The sequence below is a fragment of the Sphaerodactylus townsendi genome, linkage group LG05, assembly GCF_021028975.2.
Source record: "Sphaerodactylus townsendi isolate TG3544 linkage group LG05, MPM_Stown_v2.3, whole genome shotgun sequence".
Classification (NCBI taxonomy): Eukaryota; Metazoa; Chordata; class Lepidosauria; order Squamata; family Sphaerodactylidae; genus Sphaerodactylus; species Sphaerodactylus townsendi.
Window position 1 is genome coordinate 126810035 of NC_059429.1, and position 18278 is coordinate 126828312.

Sequence of the window (18278 nt, forward strand, 5' to 3'; positions counted from 1 at the left end):
GCTGTCCAATTAATTGGGGGCACTTTCTGGTTATCCATTTAGGCTAGGAATGGACAGCATTTTCACCCAGGAAAAGGGGGGGAGTGGACCTCCCATGCCAGACTGCTTGGGGTGGGGAGGTTGGGGCATTGCCGCCATGAGGTCCCACTGGGTTAAAAAAGCTTGCATGTTGTGACTTGTCAGCTGAGAGGGCTGTTTGTTGAATCCTGTAAAGTTGCCGCTTAGGCTTGGAAGGTTTTCATCTGACCAAGTTGGCGGGACGCCCAGTTTGGGGAGTGTTTCTAGTATCTGTAGTTTCTAGTATCTGTATCTCCTGTTTCTTTTGCCTGCCTGTGTGAAACTGTTTCAATGTGGTTTTCAGATGGGAACTACAGGTGTTTATCTTACTTTGGCGGGAACTGGTGGGGTGCCCGTAAAAGAGGCTGTTCGAACGTTGGGAGGTCAGTTCCCGCATTGCTTGTGATCGACTTAGAATGCCAGCTCAATAAAGAATTTGAAAAGTTGCTTTTGGCCTGGACTTTACTGGTTCCTTACAAATCCACAGTGGCAGCTGGTACTGTGTTCGACAATAAGCAAGTCACGGCTTCTATACCTGGCACAGCGCCACATCACAGAGCCCTCTGGGATGCTCTTCGTTTTGAATGGGGTACTTTATTTTGATTTAGTTTATTGGATTTATATCCCGCCCTATCCCCATGGGGCTCAAGCCCAAAAACGGTGCCTCAGGTGCTGATATCGAGCACAGTGCTAGGCCAGATTATGCATTTTCCAACATGCTTCAGCAACTAGCAATAGATGGAATTTCAGTGACTTTGCCAATATATTATGGAGTAGAAATAGTATACTGTGGTTTTCCAAAACAAGGCTTGTCATGAGTTATTGACGGGGCTTATTCCATCATCCACTGTGTTCATACTGTTGATAGTTTACTATATACCGGTAAGTATTTTTTTTACTATACATGCATTTTTATGAATCAGTAATATTTTATAGAAGCCACTATAGAAGATATGTCAAAATGCTTCAGGTTTACATGAGTTTTATCTATATAATCTCTTACTTTGTCTGTGATGTTTTATGTTTTCAGCTTTCATCTATCTGTCTGACTGCCTATCGATTTAGCAGCTATTAGCTATTCATTCACCATTTCATAATTTTGAAAAAAATCTACCTCTTGTGTATTTATTAAAGTGAAATCGTTTTACCAGGATTATATGTATCCTTGTAACGGATTTTACCTGTTCCTCAGCCTTTTTGGTTTATTTTGGTTTACATGAGTTTTATCTATATAATCTCTTACTTTGTCTGTGATATTTTATGTTTTCAGCTTTTATGTTTATTTTATGTTTTCAGCTTTCATCTGTCTGTCTGTCTGCCTATCGATTTAGCAGCTATTAGCTATTCATCCACCACTTCATAATTTTAAAAAATCTACCTCTTGTGTATTTATTAAAGTGAAATCGTTTTATCAGGATTATATATGTCCTTGTAACAGATTTTACCTGTTCCTCACCCTTTTTGGTTTATTTTTGGTGTGCGGGTCATAGGTTAACTTCCCCCCTTTTTTGGACCTGCTTTCCCAAATCCTACAATTTTTGCTTATGAACACATTTTTTGCTTGCCCTTTGCCTCCAGAGTTGATAGATGCACACAGGAGTGCAGCCAGCTGCCCAAGATGGGTCACACTTACCGGTGCAGTTCTTCGCCAACACAGCATCGCCATAATAACCGGGAGCACAGAGTTCGCACTGGCGCCCTGCCGTATGGTGCATGCAGCCCATGCAGGACCCGTCCAACGAGTTACAGTCACTGAAGAGCATGTTGGGGTCGGTGTTCCCATTACAATTGCAAGGCTGGCAGGTACTGCCAATCACTAAAGGATTTCCGAAGTAGCCTGGCGCACACCTAGGGACAAAAAAGGAGGCCTTCAGTAACTCCAGCAGGTGCGTTCTCACTGCGACTGCCCCAGACCGGCATTTCCCATTAGCTCCCAACCAAATAGTCTAGATTAAGCTGTTGAGATGCAAATGGGTATAGCTGCAGGTCTTGTTTGCCTTGCAAGTTTTTGTGACTCACTGAACTTCCTTAGAAAAAACAAATGGCAGCAGAGGCTGGGAGAGGAGGAAATGTTAGGGGTGGGGCGTGGGAGAGAGGGAGAAGTGACTCTGAATGACACAAATAGAAAGAACCAATCAGAAACACTCAGGAACGAATGTTCTGACTAGATGGATGGATGGAGAGACAGATAAAAGGATGGATAGACAGACAGAGGCTCCTTCCGCACATGCAGAATAATGCACTTTCAATCCACTTTCAATGCACTTTGCAGCTGGATTTTACTGTGCGGAATAGCAAAATCCATTTTCAAAATTCTGGAAGTGAACTGACAGTGCATTATTCTGCGAGTGTGGAAGGCCCAGAGAGATAGTTAGATGGATGGATGGATGGATGGATGGACAAACAGATAAATAGATGGATGGATGGATGGATGGATGGATGGATGGATGGATGGATGGATGGATGGACGGACGGACGGACGGACAGACAGACAGACAGATAAATGGATGGATGGTCAAGACAGATGGACAAGACAGATGGTCAAGACAGATGAATTGATTGAGGGATAGATAGATGGACTGGCAGATAAATAGATGGATGGATAGGTACAGATGGATAGGCAGACAGACAGATGGACACACAGATAGACCGACGATAGATAGACTGACAGATAGATATACAGATAGACAGATGGATGTCGGGGAAGGCTATCAAGACAGGAGTTTATTATTTTTCTTTCAGGAATGGCTGTGCTTCATAGGAGGTGGTGGTGGGAATTGCCATCACTTCCGAGCTGACTTATAGTGATCCAGTAGGGTTTTCAAAGCAAGAGACATTCAAAGGTGTTTTGTTATTGCCTGCCTCTGCGTGGGCTGGGAGAGTTCTGGGACAAGTGTGACGGGCCAAGGTCACCAGCAGGCAGTATGTGGAGGACTGAGGAATTGAACCTGCTTCTCCAGACTAGCCCACTGCTCTTAATCTCTACACCATGTGGTTGCATAGGTAGGGTTTAGCAAAGTGAGGTAGCCAGGAAAGTAAGATACAAAGGCAGGCTAAATATGGGGGTTTTTTTGCTTTGTATTTTGCACTCTGTTTTTTTTCCTATGACAGATGTATATTTTTTCTCCAGTGCTGGCCTAGAGGTTGAGAGAGGTGAATGAATATTCTGATCTTTATGTAGGTTACTTATGACAAAGTTATCCGTTTTATCATTTAAACACTGTGTCCTCAAGAGCTCAAGAACTCCCAATGGGAAAAATGGACTCAATATATCCAGCAGGAGGAGGAGGAGGAGGAGGAGGAGGAGGAGGAAGAAGAAGAAGAAGAAGAAGAAGAGGAGGAGGAGGAGTTTGGATTTATATCCCCCCTTTCTCTCCTGCAGGAGACTCAACGGGGCTTACAATCTCCTTGCCCTTCCCCCCTCACAACAAACACCCTGTGAGGTGGGTGGGGCTGAGAGAGCACCAAAAAGCTGTGACTAGCCCAAGGTCACCCAGCTGCCATGTGTGGGAGTCCACAGGCTAATCTGAATTCCCCAGATAACCCTCCACAACTCAAGCGGCAGAGCTGGGAATCAAACCCGGTTCTTCCAGATCAGAGTGCACCTTCTCTTAGGAAACAGTGTTGTAAAAGCTGGAGTATTGTACAGGATTAAGAGAAATATAGAAATAGAGATATTTGGAAGTTTGTGTATATATATATGTATTGTCCCTCACTTTTTTAGTCTATGTCCTATGTTTAATGTTGTTTGTATCTAAATATGTTGATTGTATATAAGTTTGCAATGTTTGTTTTATTTTCATGTAGTATGTCTATGCCTTTTGGCAACAATAAAAATTATATATATAAATATATAAATATATAAATATATAAATTATATATATAAATATATATATTATATATATAAATATATATATAAAAGAGCTCTTTGGAATTCCAAGGGGTAATACTTATGCTAGTCAGCCTTAGACATCAAATGGGGATTAAATGGAATGTTGATCCAGTGTGATCCTGGTGGCAGTGCTATTCATGGGAATGGAAAGGTGCAGGAACATCATCTGTCTTTCAGGGAGGGAAACATGACAGATAATCTAGGCGATACATTACCGTTCACAGGAAACTCCAGCATATCCTGGCTTGCAGAGACACTGAATGGTAGAGCCTTTGTTGACGCACCCAATGGCAAAGCTGCGGGGGAGAGAGGGTGAGTACCTTAAATCATCATCATTCTTGTCACCATCGTCATCATCATCAAGGTTTTGGGGCTAATCTTAAAAGTAATCAATAGCCTTGGGCCTTACTATCTGCAGGACCGCCTCTCGCAGTACATCCCCCAAAGAACCTTACGTTCAACGAATAATAACATACAGGTGCTCCTTAGCCAAAAGGCCGCCATGCTGTCCTCAACCAGGAACAGGGCCTTTTTGGCTCTGGCCCCAACCTGGAGGAACACTCTGCCAAGAAAGTTTTGGTACAATTTTGCAGGGCTTGTAAGACCGAGCTGTTCCACCAGGGCTATGATTGAGGACAGCACCAACTTACCCCTCTAACTCACTTACCCCTTTCCTTTCTTTCCCCCCTTCTTTTCCCTTTTCCTATGAATGATTATATGAGTGATATGTTATCGGGGACTATAGTTAATCTTATATTTATTTCCCCTTGATTGATATTTATGGAGCTGTTGATGCAAATGAGATGTTGATCTACTGTTGTATTGTGCTGGATTGTCCTATGGCAGTGGTGGCGAACCTATGGCACGGGTGCCAGAGGTGGCACTCAGAGCCCTCTCTGTGGGCACACGCAAACAGAGTGCCCCCCTCCCCCACATCTAGGCTGGCCTGGGCCGCGGAGCTCGATTATTAGCATTAAACCTAAGACCTAGTTTTGGGGAAGCAGTGTAGGTAACCCTGTTAGACGCTGTTGAACCCCACTGATTTTCATGCAAAGAACTAAAGCACGATCTTTTACCTGGAAGTAAGCTCGGTTGCTGGCAATGGGGCTTACTTCTGAGTAAACTCTCCTAGGGTCATGATTCACCCGTTGGAAGAGTTTCATGGTTGCTTCAAAGCAAAGCCACCGACTACCACCAAGCTTACTCCTGAGTAACGCACGCCTCGTAGCCAACCGTTTTTTCTAAACTAAAACCTCAGTATTCAGGTTAAATTGCCGTGTTGGCACTTTGCAATAAATAAGTAGGTTTTGAGTTGCAATTTGGGCACTCGGTCTCGAAAAGGTTTGCCATCACTGTCCTATGGTTCTATGGATCATTTTATGATTTCATCTAATGAAGTGCTGTGGGTTGCTCTGAGGCCATAAGGGGAGCTATAGCCTGTAATTCAAATAAATCAAATCAAATCAAATCCATCATCATCATCATCATCATCATCATCATCATCATCATCATCATCATCATCATCATCATCATCATCATCATCATGAAAAGCAGTACTTTAATCTCCCCTCCCCAAAATAAACATTAGAGAAGTGAATTGTTTTACTGCTAGCACTAACTAATTACTGTTGCTTCAGAAGGGAGCTGCAGTCACACCCAAAAATGGGGCTGTAGTTGGGCTACTTCGCACAGCATGGAACTGAGCACCTGAATGCCGTACGCACGCATCACGTTACGAAATTATGATTTCCTGTTGCGTGTAAAAAAAAATAGTAAAAAACCCCCATTGGTTCTGACATACTGCAGGCACATAAGGGGTTGCCCATTTTGTGCACTGTTGTCCTGCCTTTCTACAAGGTTCTGGATCCCCTCCCCTAATTTGTCCTCATGGGACCATTGTGAGGACAAATTAGGGGAGGGGATTCACATCCTTGTTTTGAGCCTCGGAGACTGGGATCTCATGGAGTCTTTCCACGGATTGAATGCAACATTCTCCCCCCCCCCCCTAAGTTCCAACAGACAGGGGAACCCCCCCCCCCGGGGAGAATTTGGGGTGTTATTCTGGAGTTTATTTATTTATGATTTGTTTTATATACCGCCCAACCCCCGCAAAGGGCTCTGTTGTGGCAGAAAGGAGACCAGTCATGTTCCCTTGATGGAAATCATTCTGTCAGCTGGAAATCCCTGGGGGTCCCAACCCAACAATTAGCCCGAGGTCACCTCGAAAATTTCACGGCAAGTGGAAAGATTTAAAACCAGCCTCCCTGGTTCTAGTCTGGCACTCCACCCACGATATCCTCCAGTATACAGGCACACGCTTGCTATTTCTTTATTATCTGAAGCATCCCTGAAATTGTTCATTCCTTCTTCTTTTTACTATCTGATAACTGGGATTAACAACTACAGCAGGACTTTGGGAAACACCTAGAGAACGAAGAAACCGGGATTAACAACTAATCCTTCCCAGAAACACAGAACAAACTGCTTTGCTAGGGAGGGGTCCGTCGAGGGGGGAAGATTTGCGCGAGAGGCTTACTTGTTAGAAGCTACCGAAAGGGGACACGGGCAGTCGATACACTGCAGAGATCCATCGAGTGACGAGTTCCCCACAAAACCATCCTTGCACCTCTCGCAGTGATCGCCCTCTGTGTTGTAATGGCAGTTCTGCAGACGAGAAAAGGAAATCGTTCTCTCTCACGGCTAACACCAATATGCCTCCTCCCTTTTCTTACAGTCCAGTCTTCTTAAGTCATTAGAACATAAGAACATAAAACACAGCCTGCTGGATCAGACCAGAGTCCATCTAGTCCAGCTCTCTGCTACTCACAGTGGCCCACCAGGTGCCTTTGGGAGCTCACGTGCAGGATGTGAAAGCAATGGCCTTCTGCTGCTGCTGCTCCTGAGCACCTGGTCTGCTAAGGCATTTGCAATCTCAGATCAAGGAGGATCAAGATTGGTAGCCATAGATCGACTTCTCCTCCATCAATCTGTCCAAGCCCCTTTTAAAGCTATCCAGGTTAGTGGCCATCACCACCTCCTGTGGCAGCATATTCCAAACTCCAATCACGCATTGCGTGAAGAAATGTTTCCTTTTATTAGTCCTAATTCTTCCCCCCAGCATTTTCAATGTATGCTCCCTGTTTTTTAGTATTGTGAGAAAGAGAGAAAAATTTCTCTCTGTCGACATTTTCTACCCCATGTATAATTTTATAGACTTCAATCATATCCCCCCTGTCTGTGGTCCCCCCAAGTCCTGGTCTCTGTGACGCTGCTTACAGAAGTGAGGTGAGTAGCAACCAGCGACAGGACTTTCTTAGTGGTGGCACCTCCCCTTTGGAACATTCTCCTCACCAAAACTCGCCTGGGGCTTACTTCCCTTTGCACACCAGGCCAAAACATTTATTTAAATTTGCGAGTCACCTCCAGAGGGATCTCTGAAGAGGACACATCTAACTTTTCTAAATAAATTATTTTGAGGTACATTGCTTGTGAACATGGAAGTTCTACCCAAGCTGCTGATTACCGCCACATCGCATGATAGCGAACTCCTTGCATTAAATATGCAGGGTGTGAAGAAGAACTTATCATTTAGTTTGTCTTGAATCTACTGCCAATCTGTATCATTGAGTGATGCCTCCCTTTTTAGTATTATGGAAGTGTGTATGGGGGGATTACAGTTCATTTGGTTAGCATAGAAAGGGTCTGTAAATAAACTATCATCAATGCAATCTTATGTGAAGCATTTGGGTTCTAAAATGCAGGGGAGATTCACACAAGATTTGTTCAATTGGTCCTGGAACATCAGTCACTTAACGTAGTTCAGGCTTGATCTACGTGTTCAGGCACTTACTGATAAGCTGAAATGCATTGTATGTGGAGGTGAGTGATCACCCACCAGTTTTATTTAGGAATAAAGGACTATAAAACAATGGCAGGACAGTCTTTAGAAAAGCTCAGAGACAGATGAAGTCCAAGCACTGCAGTCAAAAGCTGCCTGGAACTTCTTTGCTTGCTAAAGGATTGCCAACAACCCAGACGCCATCTCTCACTTGCTAGCAACTCTGTGTAAACAGGCCCATGTGTCTGCAGAAGCAGAATAATCTTTTAGGTAGAAGCCGGTAAGCACTTGATAGACTTACGGTGCAAATTCCAGTCCCCGAGAGGCACTGATCCGAATTGCCTTTGCAATTACACGGGATGCATTTCCCCAGGAACAGCCCCTTGGTGTCCCTGTAATAGCCAGGAGCACATTCCTAATGACAAAGGAGAACAGAATGCACATTACTCCTTGATCAAGAGGCGAAGATCCATAGCAATCTCTAAAATTGACAAAGATTACCAATCTTGTCTGGACAAATATCTACTGCATGAATAACAGGAGTTCTGATTGCTCTACAGAAACACTTGTCAGATAGATAGATAGATAGATAGATAGATAGATAGATAGATAGATAGATAGATAGATAGATAGATAGATAGATAGATAGATAGATAGATAGATAGATAGATAGATAGATAGATAGATAGATAGATAGATAGATAGATAGATAGATAGATAGATAGATAGATAGATAGATAGATAGATAGATAGATAGATAGATAGATAGATGAGAGAGAGAGAGAGAGATGGATGGATGGATGGATGGATGGATGGATGGATGGATGGATGGATGGATGGATGGATGGATGGATGGATGGATGGATGGATGGATGGATGGACATTTATACCTATATTTTTGCATTGTATTTATGTACTAGAATCTTAAACCACTATTTCTGATGGAACTATTACTTGAAATTTTAAGTACATTGTTTATAATTGATGTGGCAGATCATATTATGTTATTACTGGAACCACTTTAAGTCAGACTGTCTGCCAATTAATATGTATTCCTAAATGATATAATGAAAATGATTGGGGCGGGAAGAAAAGAAAAGAAAGAAACACTTGTCCAAATGCTGGCCATCCATCTTTCCCCACCTGGCAGGAATCTCCTCTGTAATTGGCTGGGCACATGCAGAACTCCACGTTGCTGGCTTGGATGCCTCCAGCCGTCTCCGACACCGTCTCCAGCGTTGGCCGATGAAGGGACACCGAGGAGGAGATTTGGGAGAACAGTGCCCGGATCTGCAGCTGTTCCAGGTTTGCCAGAACCATCATCAGCTCTTCCCTGGAGACGGGGTTGTGCGTCTCAGTATGTCGGAAGTGACCCTACAGAAAGGAAGAGAGCTGGATTGTAGCATGGCTGGATTTCATGGCATCTCCTGGGATACTTCCTATAAGTTATTGCAGGAGTCAGACAGCTGTACCATTTGGTTTGTTTCTGTTAATGCAGGGCAGGTGAGCTGTTAATGGGTGGATTGGCGGCCACCTTCATTGTCTGCATATTATGGGGTAGCTTTGTCTGCTCCCCCTCCTACTTCTACTTCATCCTCTTATCCTTATGCTGTATTGTTGATGCTGTTTTCCTGTTTGATTATTGTGTAAGCTTGTTTTCTTGCTTGTGGGTTTTGCACATGACTATTTTTGTCTTCCTCTTTTTGTTAAATATATTTTGTAGCCTAACTTTTAATATCCAGAATCTTATTAAAGGGATAATTCCTTTTTTATAATTCTCTTGCGTTTTACTCTGCTGAGAACTGGGTCATTTCAGTTCTTCTATCAATAACTAGCTGTGTCACAGAGATGTTTCATTCATATGTCAGGTTACAGTGAATGTTCTGGACAAGACCCAAACCATTAAGTTAGCATCCTGCAGATAGAATGAAAAGTGTTCCTTCTAACTGAAAAGCTGCACTCTGGGTGACTTCAAAATTATTCGTACAGGAGAAGCAGTGGCGTAGGAGGTTAAGAGCTCGTGTATCTAATCTGGAGGAACCGGGTTTGATTCCCAGCTCTGCCGCCTGAGCTGTGGAGGCTTATCTGGGGAATTCAGATTAGCCTGTGCACTCCCACACACGCCAGCTGGGTGACCTTCGGCTAGTCACAGCTTCTCGGAGCTCTCTCAGCCCCACCTACCTCACAGGGTGTTTGTTGTGAGGGGGGAAGGGCAAGGAGATTGTAAGCCCCTTTGAGTCTCCTGCAGGAGAGAAGGGGGGGATATGAATCCAAACTCCTCCTCCTCCTCCTTTTCCTCCTCCTCCTCCTTCTCCTCCTCCTCCTCTTCTTCTTCTTCTTCAATCTTTCCCAGAAAAGGTCAGAAAGTTATCCGGGCAATCATTCCAAAGGATGGCCCTGGCATATTTTAGTTTGGTTCCAGAGTCAGTGCGGTATAGGGGTAAGAGCAGGTGGACTCTAATCTAGAGAACTGGGTTTGATTCTCCACTCCTCCACATGAGTGGTGGACTCTTATTTGGTGAACTGGATTTGTTCCCATGTTCCTGCACATGAAGCCTTCTGGGTGACCTTGGGCTAGTCACAGTTCTCTGTGAACTCTCAGAGCCCCACCTACCTCCCAAGGTGTCTGTTGTGGGGAGGGTAAGGGACGGAGTTTTTAAGGCCCCTTGAGTCTCCTTACAGGAGAAAAGTGCAGGGTATAAATCCAAACACTTCATCAAGCAGGGATCGAATTACACCGATCCTATATCATCTGCACTGGCTGCCGATTGAGTTCCAGATTATGTTTAAAGTGTTGGTTTTGACCTTCAAAGCCGCTCGCGGTCTCGGACCTGCATACCTGAGGGACCGCCTCTCCCCATATTGCCCTGGTAGGCCCCTCCACTCCTCGGAGGAGGACCTACTCGTGATCCCTGGCCCAAAAATGATCAGGCTGGCCTCGACGAGGGGCAGGGCCTTTTCAGCCCTGGCCCCTACCTGGTGGAACAGGCTCCCTAGGGAGATCAGGGCCCTGTGGGACTTACAGAGTTTCCGCAGGGCCTGCAAGACGAACCTGTTCCGCCAGGCGTTTGGCCAGCCTGGTTAAAAATACATCTACCATGTCATCTGGCCTTCTGTGGGCACAAGGGGTGGGAGGGGGTAACCAGATGCCATCCACATTTTTTAAATGGGTTGTTTTTATACAATTGGTATGTAAATTATGTTTTAATGTATGTTTTAACCTTGTTGTGAACCGCCCTGAGCCCCAGGGGGAGGGCGGTATATAAAATTAATAATAAATAAAAATAAATCTTCTTCTTCAGAAGAGTACTATCTGGCCCATCTGCAATTAATGTGGTTGGTTTTGCTATAGGTAGGTCGGCCATACTGTTGATGCATTCTCTCATTTCCTTTTTTTTCAAAACAGTGAGCAGGATTCTCTGTCCAGCGGGCCCAACCTCCTGCACAGTTATGCATCTGAACTGACCTCAACCAACTGAAGCTTTCCTTCATAGACTTCTCCGGGGATGGGGTTGGTGCCTTCAAGGAACATAATGTTCATTTGGTTCCCCTGGTGAAAACAAACAAAACAAAACTAACAGACTGAAGCATTGCTTGGCGGAACGATATGTAGCCAAAGAGTGGCAGCTTGTCTTGCGTACCTTGAGGATAACATCAGGCCGGGATTCCATGGGTATGAACACATCACCCCTCTGAGTGTCTGAACGAAGCTCGTAGCGCAAGTATCCACCGTAGGAGGAAACCTACAATGGGAAGAAAGTCACAAAGGAGCATGCTGCATTCAGGACTATCTATGGCCACCCCCACCCACCCCGCCCAATGAAGATTCTGTTCCAAAATTACCTGCAGCTCAAAATTATTTATGAGAATCCCTGACCTTTGTCTAGATGTGTCTTGTTTGAGCGTTTTGGTTTGAATTTGCACATGACGTCTGAAATTTAGCAGATCCGTGAGTGTCTTTTTGTTGTTTTTTAGCGAGAAAACACGGCAGGTGCGATTAAATATTAGCGGTATACACAGTAATGGACCGTGTGTTGTCAAATCCCAACTCATGGCAGGCCGATGAAATTATGCCTCATTATGCAAGAGATGAGATGGTTTGCCGTTGCCTGCTTCTGCATAGCAGCCCTTGCTGCTCCTTGGTGGACTCCTATTTAAATACTAACCGGGGCCAAACTTACTTAGGCACATTCTGCACATGCAGAATAATACACTTTCAAACTGCTTTCAGTGCTCTTTGAAGCTGTGCGGAATAGCAAAATCCACTTGCAAACAGTTGTGAAAGTGGTTTGAAAACGCCTTATTTTGTGTGTGCGGAAGGGGCCTTAGTTTCCTTGCTAGTTTGTACTATTAGGGCTGCTGCAGTATAGACAGAGAAGAACATAATTCAGTACCATATGAGTCTGAAAGGGGATAGCTGGATGATCACCGAGTACCAACAAATGGAAAAGAGAAGAAACTATTTGGGCATCAGGAAATAAAGCTTACTACACAGAGAAGCTTAATTTCTGTGTTTGATACCTGCATTTGGCATGGGAATACTAGGAACAGTGGAAGATACTGAAAACTTTTACTAGCCCGCTCCAAAATGTCCAAGAGGAGAAGTCACCTAGCCATTGCCAGCGCTACTTACCTTGTCACCAAGGTAGGAGCTGGGAGCATGCCAATAAAGCTCCTGAAAGGCGTCCGGGAAATTCCTGAGGTCGGCGTGAACCACTTCCTCTTCCAGGCTGACAGAGGTGGGCACTTCCTGGCGGTCTCCGCTTAGCAAGCTCCATCCACTCATGTCAATAAACTATGAGGAAGAAAAAACACCTGTATTTTCATAAAGCTTTAAGATTAGCAAATGCTGGCTCAGCCAAGATTTCGCAGAAGTTGGTTAACAATGTTCAGAAACCCGTGGGTGAGTCGTGAGTTTCTCGACTGCCTCCCACCCACATTAATGCTGGGCCTACTGTTCATAGGAGGGCATTTATGTGTTTCAGAGGACAGATGCTAAAGAACTGGAAATGCATTCCGCTTGACTGCTTCGGCAGACAGATCCAGCAACAGAAGGCTTCAGAAAACTGTCAGTCCAGATGCCTGGAAAAAGTACCGTATATACCGGTGTATAAGACGACTGGGCGTATAAGACGACCCCCCCACTTTTCCAGTTAAAATATAGCGTACCACCCGCTCAGTACCACCCGCTCAGTACCTGGCGTATAAGACGACCCCAGACTTTACAGATGATTTCCCAGGGTTCAAAAGTAGTCTTATACACCAGTATATACAGTAATGCTCCTTTTCAGCTTGGTTACTTTGCCTATCTGGCTTTGCACTGTTAACTCTAGCTGAGTTGAGGCTTCTTCAAAACGTTGCACACTTCGCTGGATAAATGTGGGCTACGTCTGAAGGTGTTTACGGGGAAAGGGATGCCATTGAGAATCGTTAAGTTATGCACAAGCAGATCGTTGCTTAGGACTAAAGAATATTTAGATCCCTTCTAGAGTTATCCTTCCCTTCAATGAATCACAGGATCTAAGCCTGATTAGGTGAGACTCTGCATACACTTCCAGATATGTTCCAAATACTGTACATACTCAAGTATAAGCCGAGGAGGAATTTTCAGCATAAAAAATGTGCTGAAAAAGTCGGCTTATACTCGAGTATATACGGTATTTATAACTATACTACAGTTATAACGATACTACAGTTATAACGATACTACAGTTATACTACAGTTATACTATGCTATATACTATAGTTATACTAGTTATACTATTATAGTTATACTAGTTATACTAGTATAACTAGACTAAGTATTATTAAAATGAATGGCAGTAGGTTTAGGGTGGGTTAAAAAAAGCACATGAGAATAATTGATTTTAGGAATTTAGTTAGATTTCTAGGCCACCATTCCCCAATGGGCTCAAGGCACCCTACAGAGAATAGTTAAACATCCAGTAAATCCAAAAAACCAATTCCAGTAAAATTCTGGTGTCTCTTAAAAATTTGAGGCATAGATACACATTACCATCCCCCACACTAATGTACTAACCAATCATGCTGGGGTGGAAAAAGGGAGGAGGGAAGGGAGAAGGGAAAAGGGAGGCCAGTAAGACAGAAACCATGGCTGGCCTCAACCTTATGCCGGGCAGAACAGTGAGCTGTCTTAACAGGCCCTGCAAAATTGTAACAGATCTTGCGGGAGCCTGATCTCACTTGGCAGACCATTCCACCATACTGGGGCCAGTGCCAAAAAGGCCCTGGTCCTGGTCAAGGACAGCTGAACAATTTTGGGGCCAGGGACCACCAGTAATTTGCTATTTGCCAAGCATAAAGCTGTTTGGGGGAGGATCCATTGCCACAAGATACAGTGAGCTACAGGGAGAATACTGTCCCAAAATATGGTGGTGACGACTAACTCTGGTGGCATTTTAAAAAAAGATTATAGATTGGCACTGTACAACTTGTGACCCACCTATCCCATATCATGGCCCAGGATGTGCTGGACAATACTAACCCTTTGGAGTCCAAAGCAGGCAGCAAAACAAACATATTTACTTCACCCCAGGTGCATAGCCACCCTTTCCTAGTTTGTAGGTCACAAATTGTGCAGGCTTGGATAAGAAAGTAATGGAGAGCAGATCGATCAATAACTATTTGTTTAGACAGCTAAACAGAAGTGCAAGATTCAGGTGCTCATGAGCACTCCTTTTCCAGATCCGTGAAAGATCCGGGTCATTTTGACCTCCCAGTGAGCAAAGGAAGACAGGATTCCCATCCCTCGACTGCTCTCAAGATGTTAACCGTTCGCCCGCTCTGCCCAATCACCTGCACGCGGTACTTCTCCGTGCTGTGACATCGGTCCGTTGCCCCAAAGCAGAAGCATCTGGTGCAGCCTTTCGGGTTATTTGCGTCCAGCGAGAAGGTCCCCACGTGGCACTGGTCGCACCTTGGACCTTCCACGTTTTCCTAGAAAAGGTTTACAAACAGAAAAAGGTTATGGGTTTGCATTTGTCCTCTTACCCGCTGACTGGAAGAGGAAGCAAATTGGGGATATATGGAACCCTAGCAATGGAGGAAGAAGAAGAAGAAGAAGAAGAAGAAGAAGAAGAAGAAGAAGAAGAAGAAGAAGAAGAAGAAGAAGAAGAAGAAGAAGAAGAGGAGGAGGAGGAGGAGGAGGAGGCGGAGGAGGAGGAGGAGGAGGAGGAGGAGGAGGAGTTTGGATTTATATCCCCCCTTTCTCTCCTGCAGGAGACTCAAAGGGGCTGACAATCTCCTTGCCCTTCCCCCCTCACAACAAACAACCTGTGAGGTAGGTGGGGCTGAGAGAGCTCCGAGAAGCTGTGACTAGCCCAAGGTCACCCAGCTGGCGTGTGTGGGAGTGCTCAGGCTAATCTGAATTCCCCAGATAAGCCTCCACAGCTCAGGCGACAGAGCTGGGAATCAAACCCGGTTCCTCCAGATGAGATACAGATTAGAACAAAGGAACTCAAAATGAAGCAGCCGCATGAATATTCATACAGATGGAAGCTAAACTGAAATGAGCAACGGGCTCCCTCAAAGCTATAGTCAGCATTTTCCTTTATCCAGATGGAAATGGTCCGCAGGGACTGGCCCCAAGGAGCAGCAGTGGCATAGTGGTTAAGAGCAGGTGCATTCTAATCTGGAGGAACTGGGTTTGATTCCCCACTGTACTGCTTGAGCTGTGGAGGCTTATCTGGGGAATTCAGATTAGCTTGTGCACTCCAACACACGCCATCTGGGTGACCTTGGGCTAGTCACATCTTTTCAGAGCTCTCTCAGCCCCACACACCTCACAGGGTGTTTGTTGTGGGGGGAGGAGGAAGGGAAAGGAGATTGTCAGCCCTTTTGAGTCTCCTACAGGAGAGAAAGGGGGGGGGGGTAAAAATCCAAACTCTTCTTCTTCTTCTGATAGCGGAGGTCAATTCCTTTGGTGTAAAGAGTCATTGGCTACATCAGTGGATGCCTCTTTAAGTCAGAGGAAAATGCTACAGTCAGTGGGGTTCACTCCTCTTTTTCTTTTAACTATGTAAGTAAGTAGGGTGTTGTGGGTTTTCTGGGTTGTATGGCCGTGTTTCAGCAGCATTCTCTCTTGACGTTGTGCCTGCATCTGTGGCTGGCATCTTCAGAGATGCCTGCTGGAATTCTGCGGCCATTATAGCTCGACGGCACATACAACCCAGAGTGCAGTGGTGAACCTTTGGCACTCCAGTATGGTCCCATGGACTACAATTCCCATCAGCCCCTTCCAGCATGCTGGCGGGGGGCTGATAGAGAATATGTAGTTCCATAACTCTGGAGATATAAGGAAGGTTCGCCTGCATAACTATTGATTCCGATCCGTCGCGGAGAAAGCCTTGACAATATATGTAAGTAACTGCTGTCAAGCCACAACCAACTTGCGCAAGGGATTTTCAAGGCAAGTGAGAAACAGAGGCGAGCTGCCATTTTTTTCCTCTGCAAAGTCTTCCTTGGTGGGTTCTCATCCAAGCACCAGCCCTGATTTGCTTCTGAGATCTGACGGAATCGGGCTAAGCCACGGTGCCTTTCCTCCCATTATACACTACTTTCCACCTAGCAGCATTTTACTGCTCGACCTTGGTTTGTACTGCTTTGTAAAAGCTCAGGCTGCTCTGGTCTGGCTGCTGATCTATTAGCTGCTGCTAAACTAAAAGCAAAGCCTGTGTTTACATAGCACTGCGGTTATTCCATCAGCTGTCCCTCGGAGAAGGCAGGTACAGATTTGTATTGTCGAAGGCTTTCATGGCCGGAATCACTGGGGTGTTGTGCGGTTTCCGGGTTGTATGGCTCTGTTCTAGGAGCATTTTCTCCTGACATTTCGCCTGCATCCGTGGCTGGCATCTTCAGAAGAGATGCATCTTCTTACTACCATCAGATCCTCTGAAGATGCCAGCCACAGATGCAGGCGAAATGTCAGGAGAAAATGCAACTGGGACCCAGCCATACAGCCCGGAAACCACACCCCACAGATATAAATTTGCTTATTGGTCATCCAACTAAAGAAAGATTTCTCTTCCTCTTTTGCCTTTTCTTGTCTGTTTGTTCCACTGCTCACAGAGAAACGCATGACTGAACTGTGTCAGCATGGTACGAATGAGCAATTATACAATTCCATGCTGCCGATTTCCACAAATGTGCTGATGAGCGCCATCGCTGTGTACGCTCACTCCATTCCGGCAGCGGGTTGAAAGGAAAATGAAGGACTGGGGGAGAAACTTGACCTATACAGTGGTGGCGAACCTTTGGCACTCCAGATGTTATGGACTACAATTCCCATCAGCCCTTACAATTGGCCATGCTGGAAGGGCTGATGGGAATAATTTCCCTACAGACTTCCATTCAGTAACGGAGTACTGACTACAGCTTTGGAATTCTGCTCCCGGATTGTTTTTGGTGTATCTTAAAGGTTTTTAAAAGACAACTGCCCCAATGGAGAGAAGCACAACAGTGACCCAAACTGAACGGAATCCAGTTCCAATCTGCATTTTGCAAATGAATTCTGCCCTGCCCCAGCCGGCAGTTAAATAGTTCTATACGCCATTTCTAACAGCTCTGCCTCATGCGTGAATTCTGATTCTGGCAAGAACTGAATCATTTATCCGGTTCCTGGGCTCCAGGCAAAAAGAAAAAAAAAATCACAGCCTGTGACAAAGCATTTTGCTTCAGTAACTTTTTTTTGTTCCTACATGCAGAAAGCTGGCTTCCCAGATATCACTCAGTGGCATTTGCCAGCTATACTCTGTATCACCAAAAGGAAAAAAACCCTACAAAATTGTAACATCATTCACTAAATCAGTGTTTCCCAACCTTTTCGAGGTCAGGGTACCCTTGACCTCACTTTTCATATCTCACGGTACCCCTGCCGCCACCCCCACCTTCCCCTCCCATTGCCCCTGCTTGCCACCCCCCCACCTTCCCCTCCCAGGGTGAAGGGAAGCACTGGGGGGGGGGGGTGCTGCTGACCTTGCGGCAGGCCCTGCCCCATGGGCCAGCTCCATGTCCTTGCTGGCACCAGTGGGAGACACCACAAAAATAAGGGGGGGGGTAGTGTTGCCGTGGTACCCCTGGGACATGCTCACGGCACCCCAGGGTACCACGGAACCCTGGTTGAGAATGGCTGCACTAAATGCTGGACCGTCTTTGTTTTAGAATGTTCCATTTGGGTTGTGGGCCTCTTCTGCACAGCAACTGTATAACAGGTTGCAGTCAGGATAAAGGAACCCGTTTTCCTGTTTTCGTGTTCACATGCATCCGTGCAGGCAGCGATTGGAGCCCACGGAAACAATGTGGGTTGCTGTCGCGCCTTTGCATGGAGGTGCGTCTATTTTTAAAATTATTATTTACCTCCCACCGATGCGTAGCTACGCAGGCATGCACAAATGAACCCCCACAGCCATGCTGATGTCTCACGGTACGACTATCTGCACCTGTGTAACTAAGCAGATGTAAGCTGCAAAAATT

At 45.3% G+C, this 18278-nt stretch overlaps 1 protein-coding gene across 1 annotated transcript in view; it reads right to left on the minus strand.

Moving 5' to 3' along the window:
* LAMA5 (laminin subunit alpha 5) overlaps nucleotides 1-18278 on the minus strand; it is a 280376-nt gene that overhangs the window by 71395 nt on the left and 190703 nt on the right. The window contains 9 exon segments of the mRNA XM_048497913.1: nucleotides 1691-1905; nucleotides 4165-4245; nucleotides 6486-6613; nucleotides 8089-8202; nucleotides 8931-9161; nucleotides 11254-11337; nucleotides 11429-11530; nucleotides 12421-12582; nucleotides 14604-14744. Coding sequence (XP_048353870.1) covers nucleotides 1691-1905; nucleotides 4165-4245; nucleotides 6486-6613; nucleotides 8089-8202; nucleotides 8931-9161; nucleotides 11254-11337; nucleotides 11429-11530; nucleotides 12421-12582; nucleotides 14604-14744 — 1258 coding nt within the window.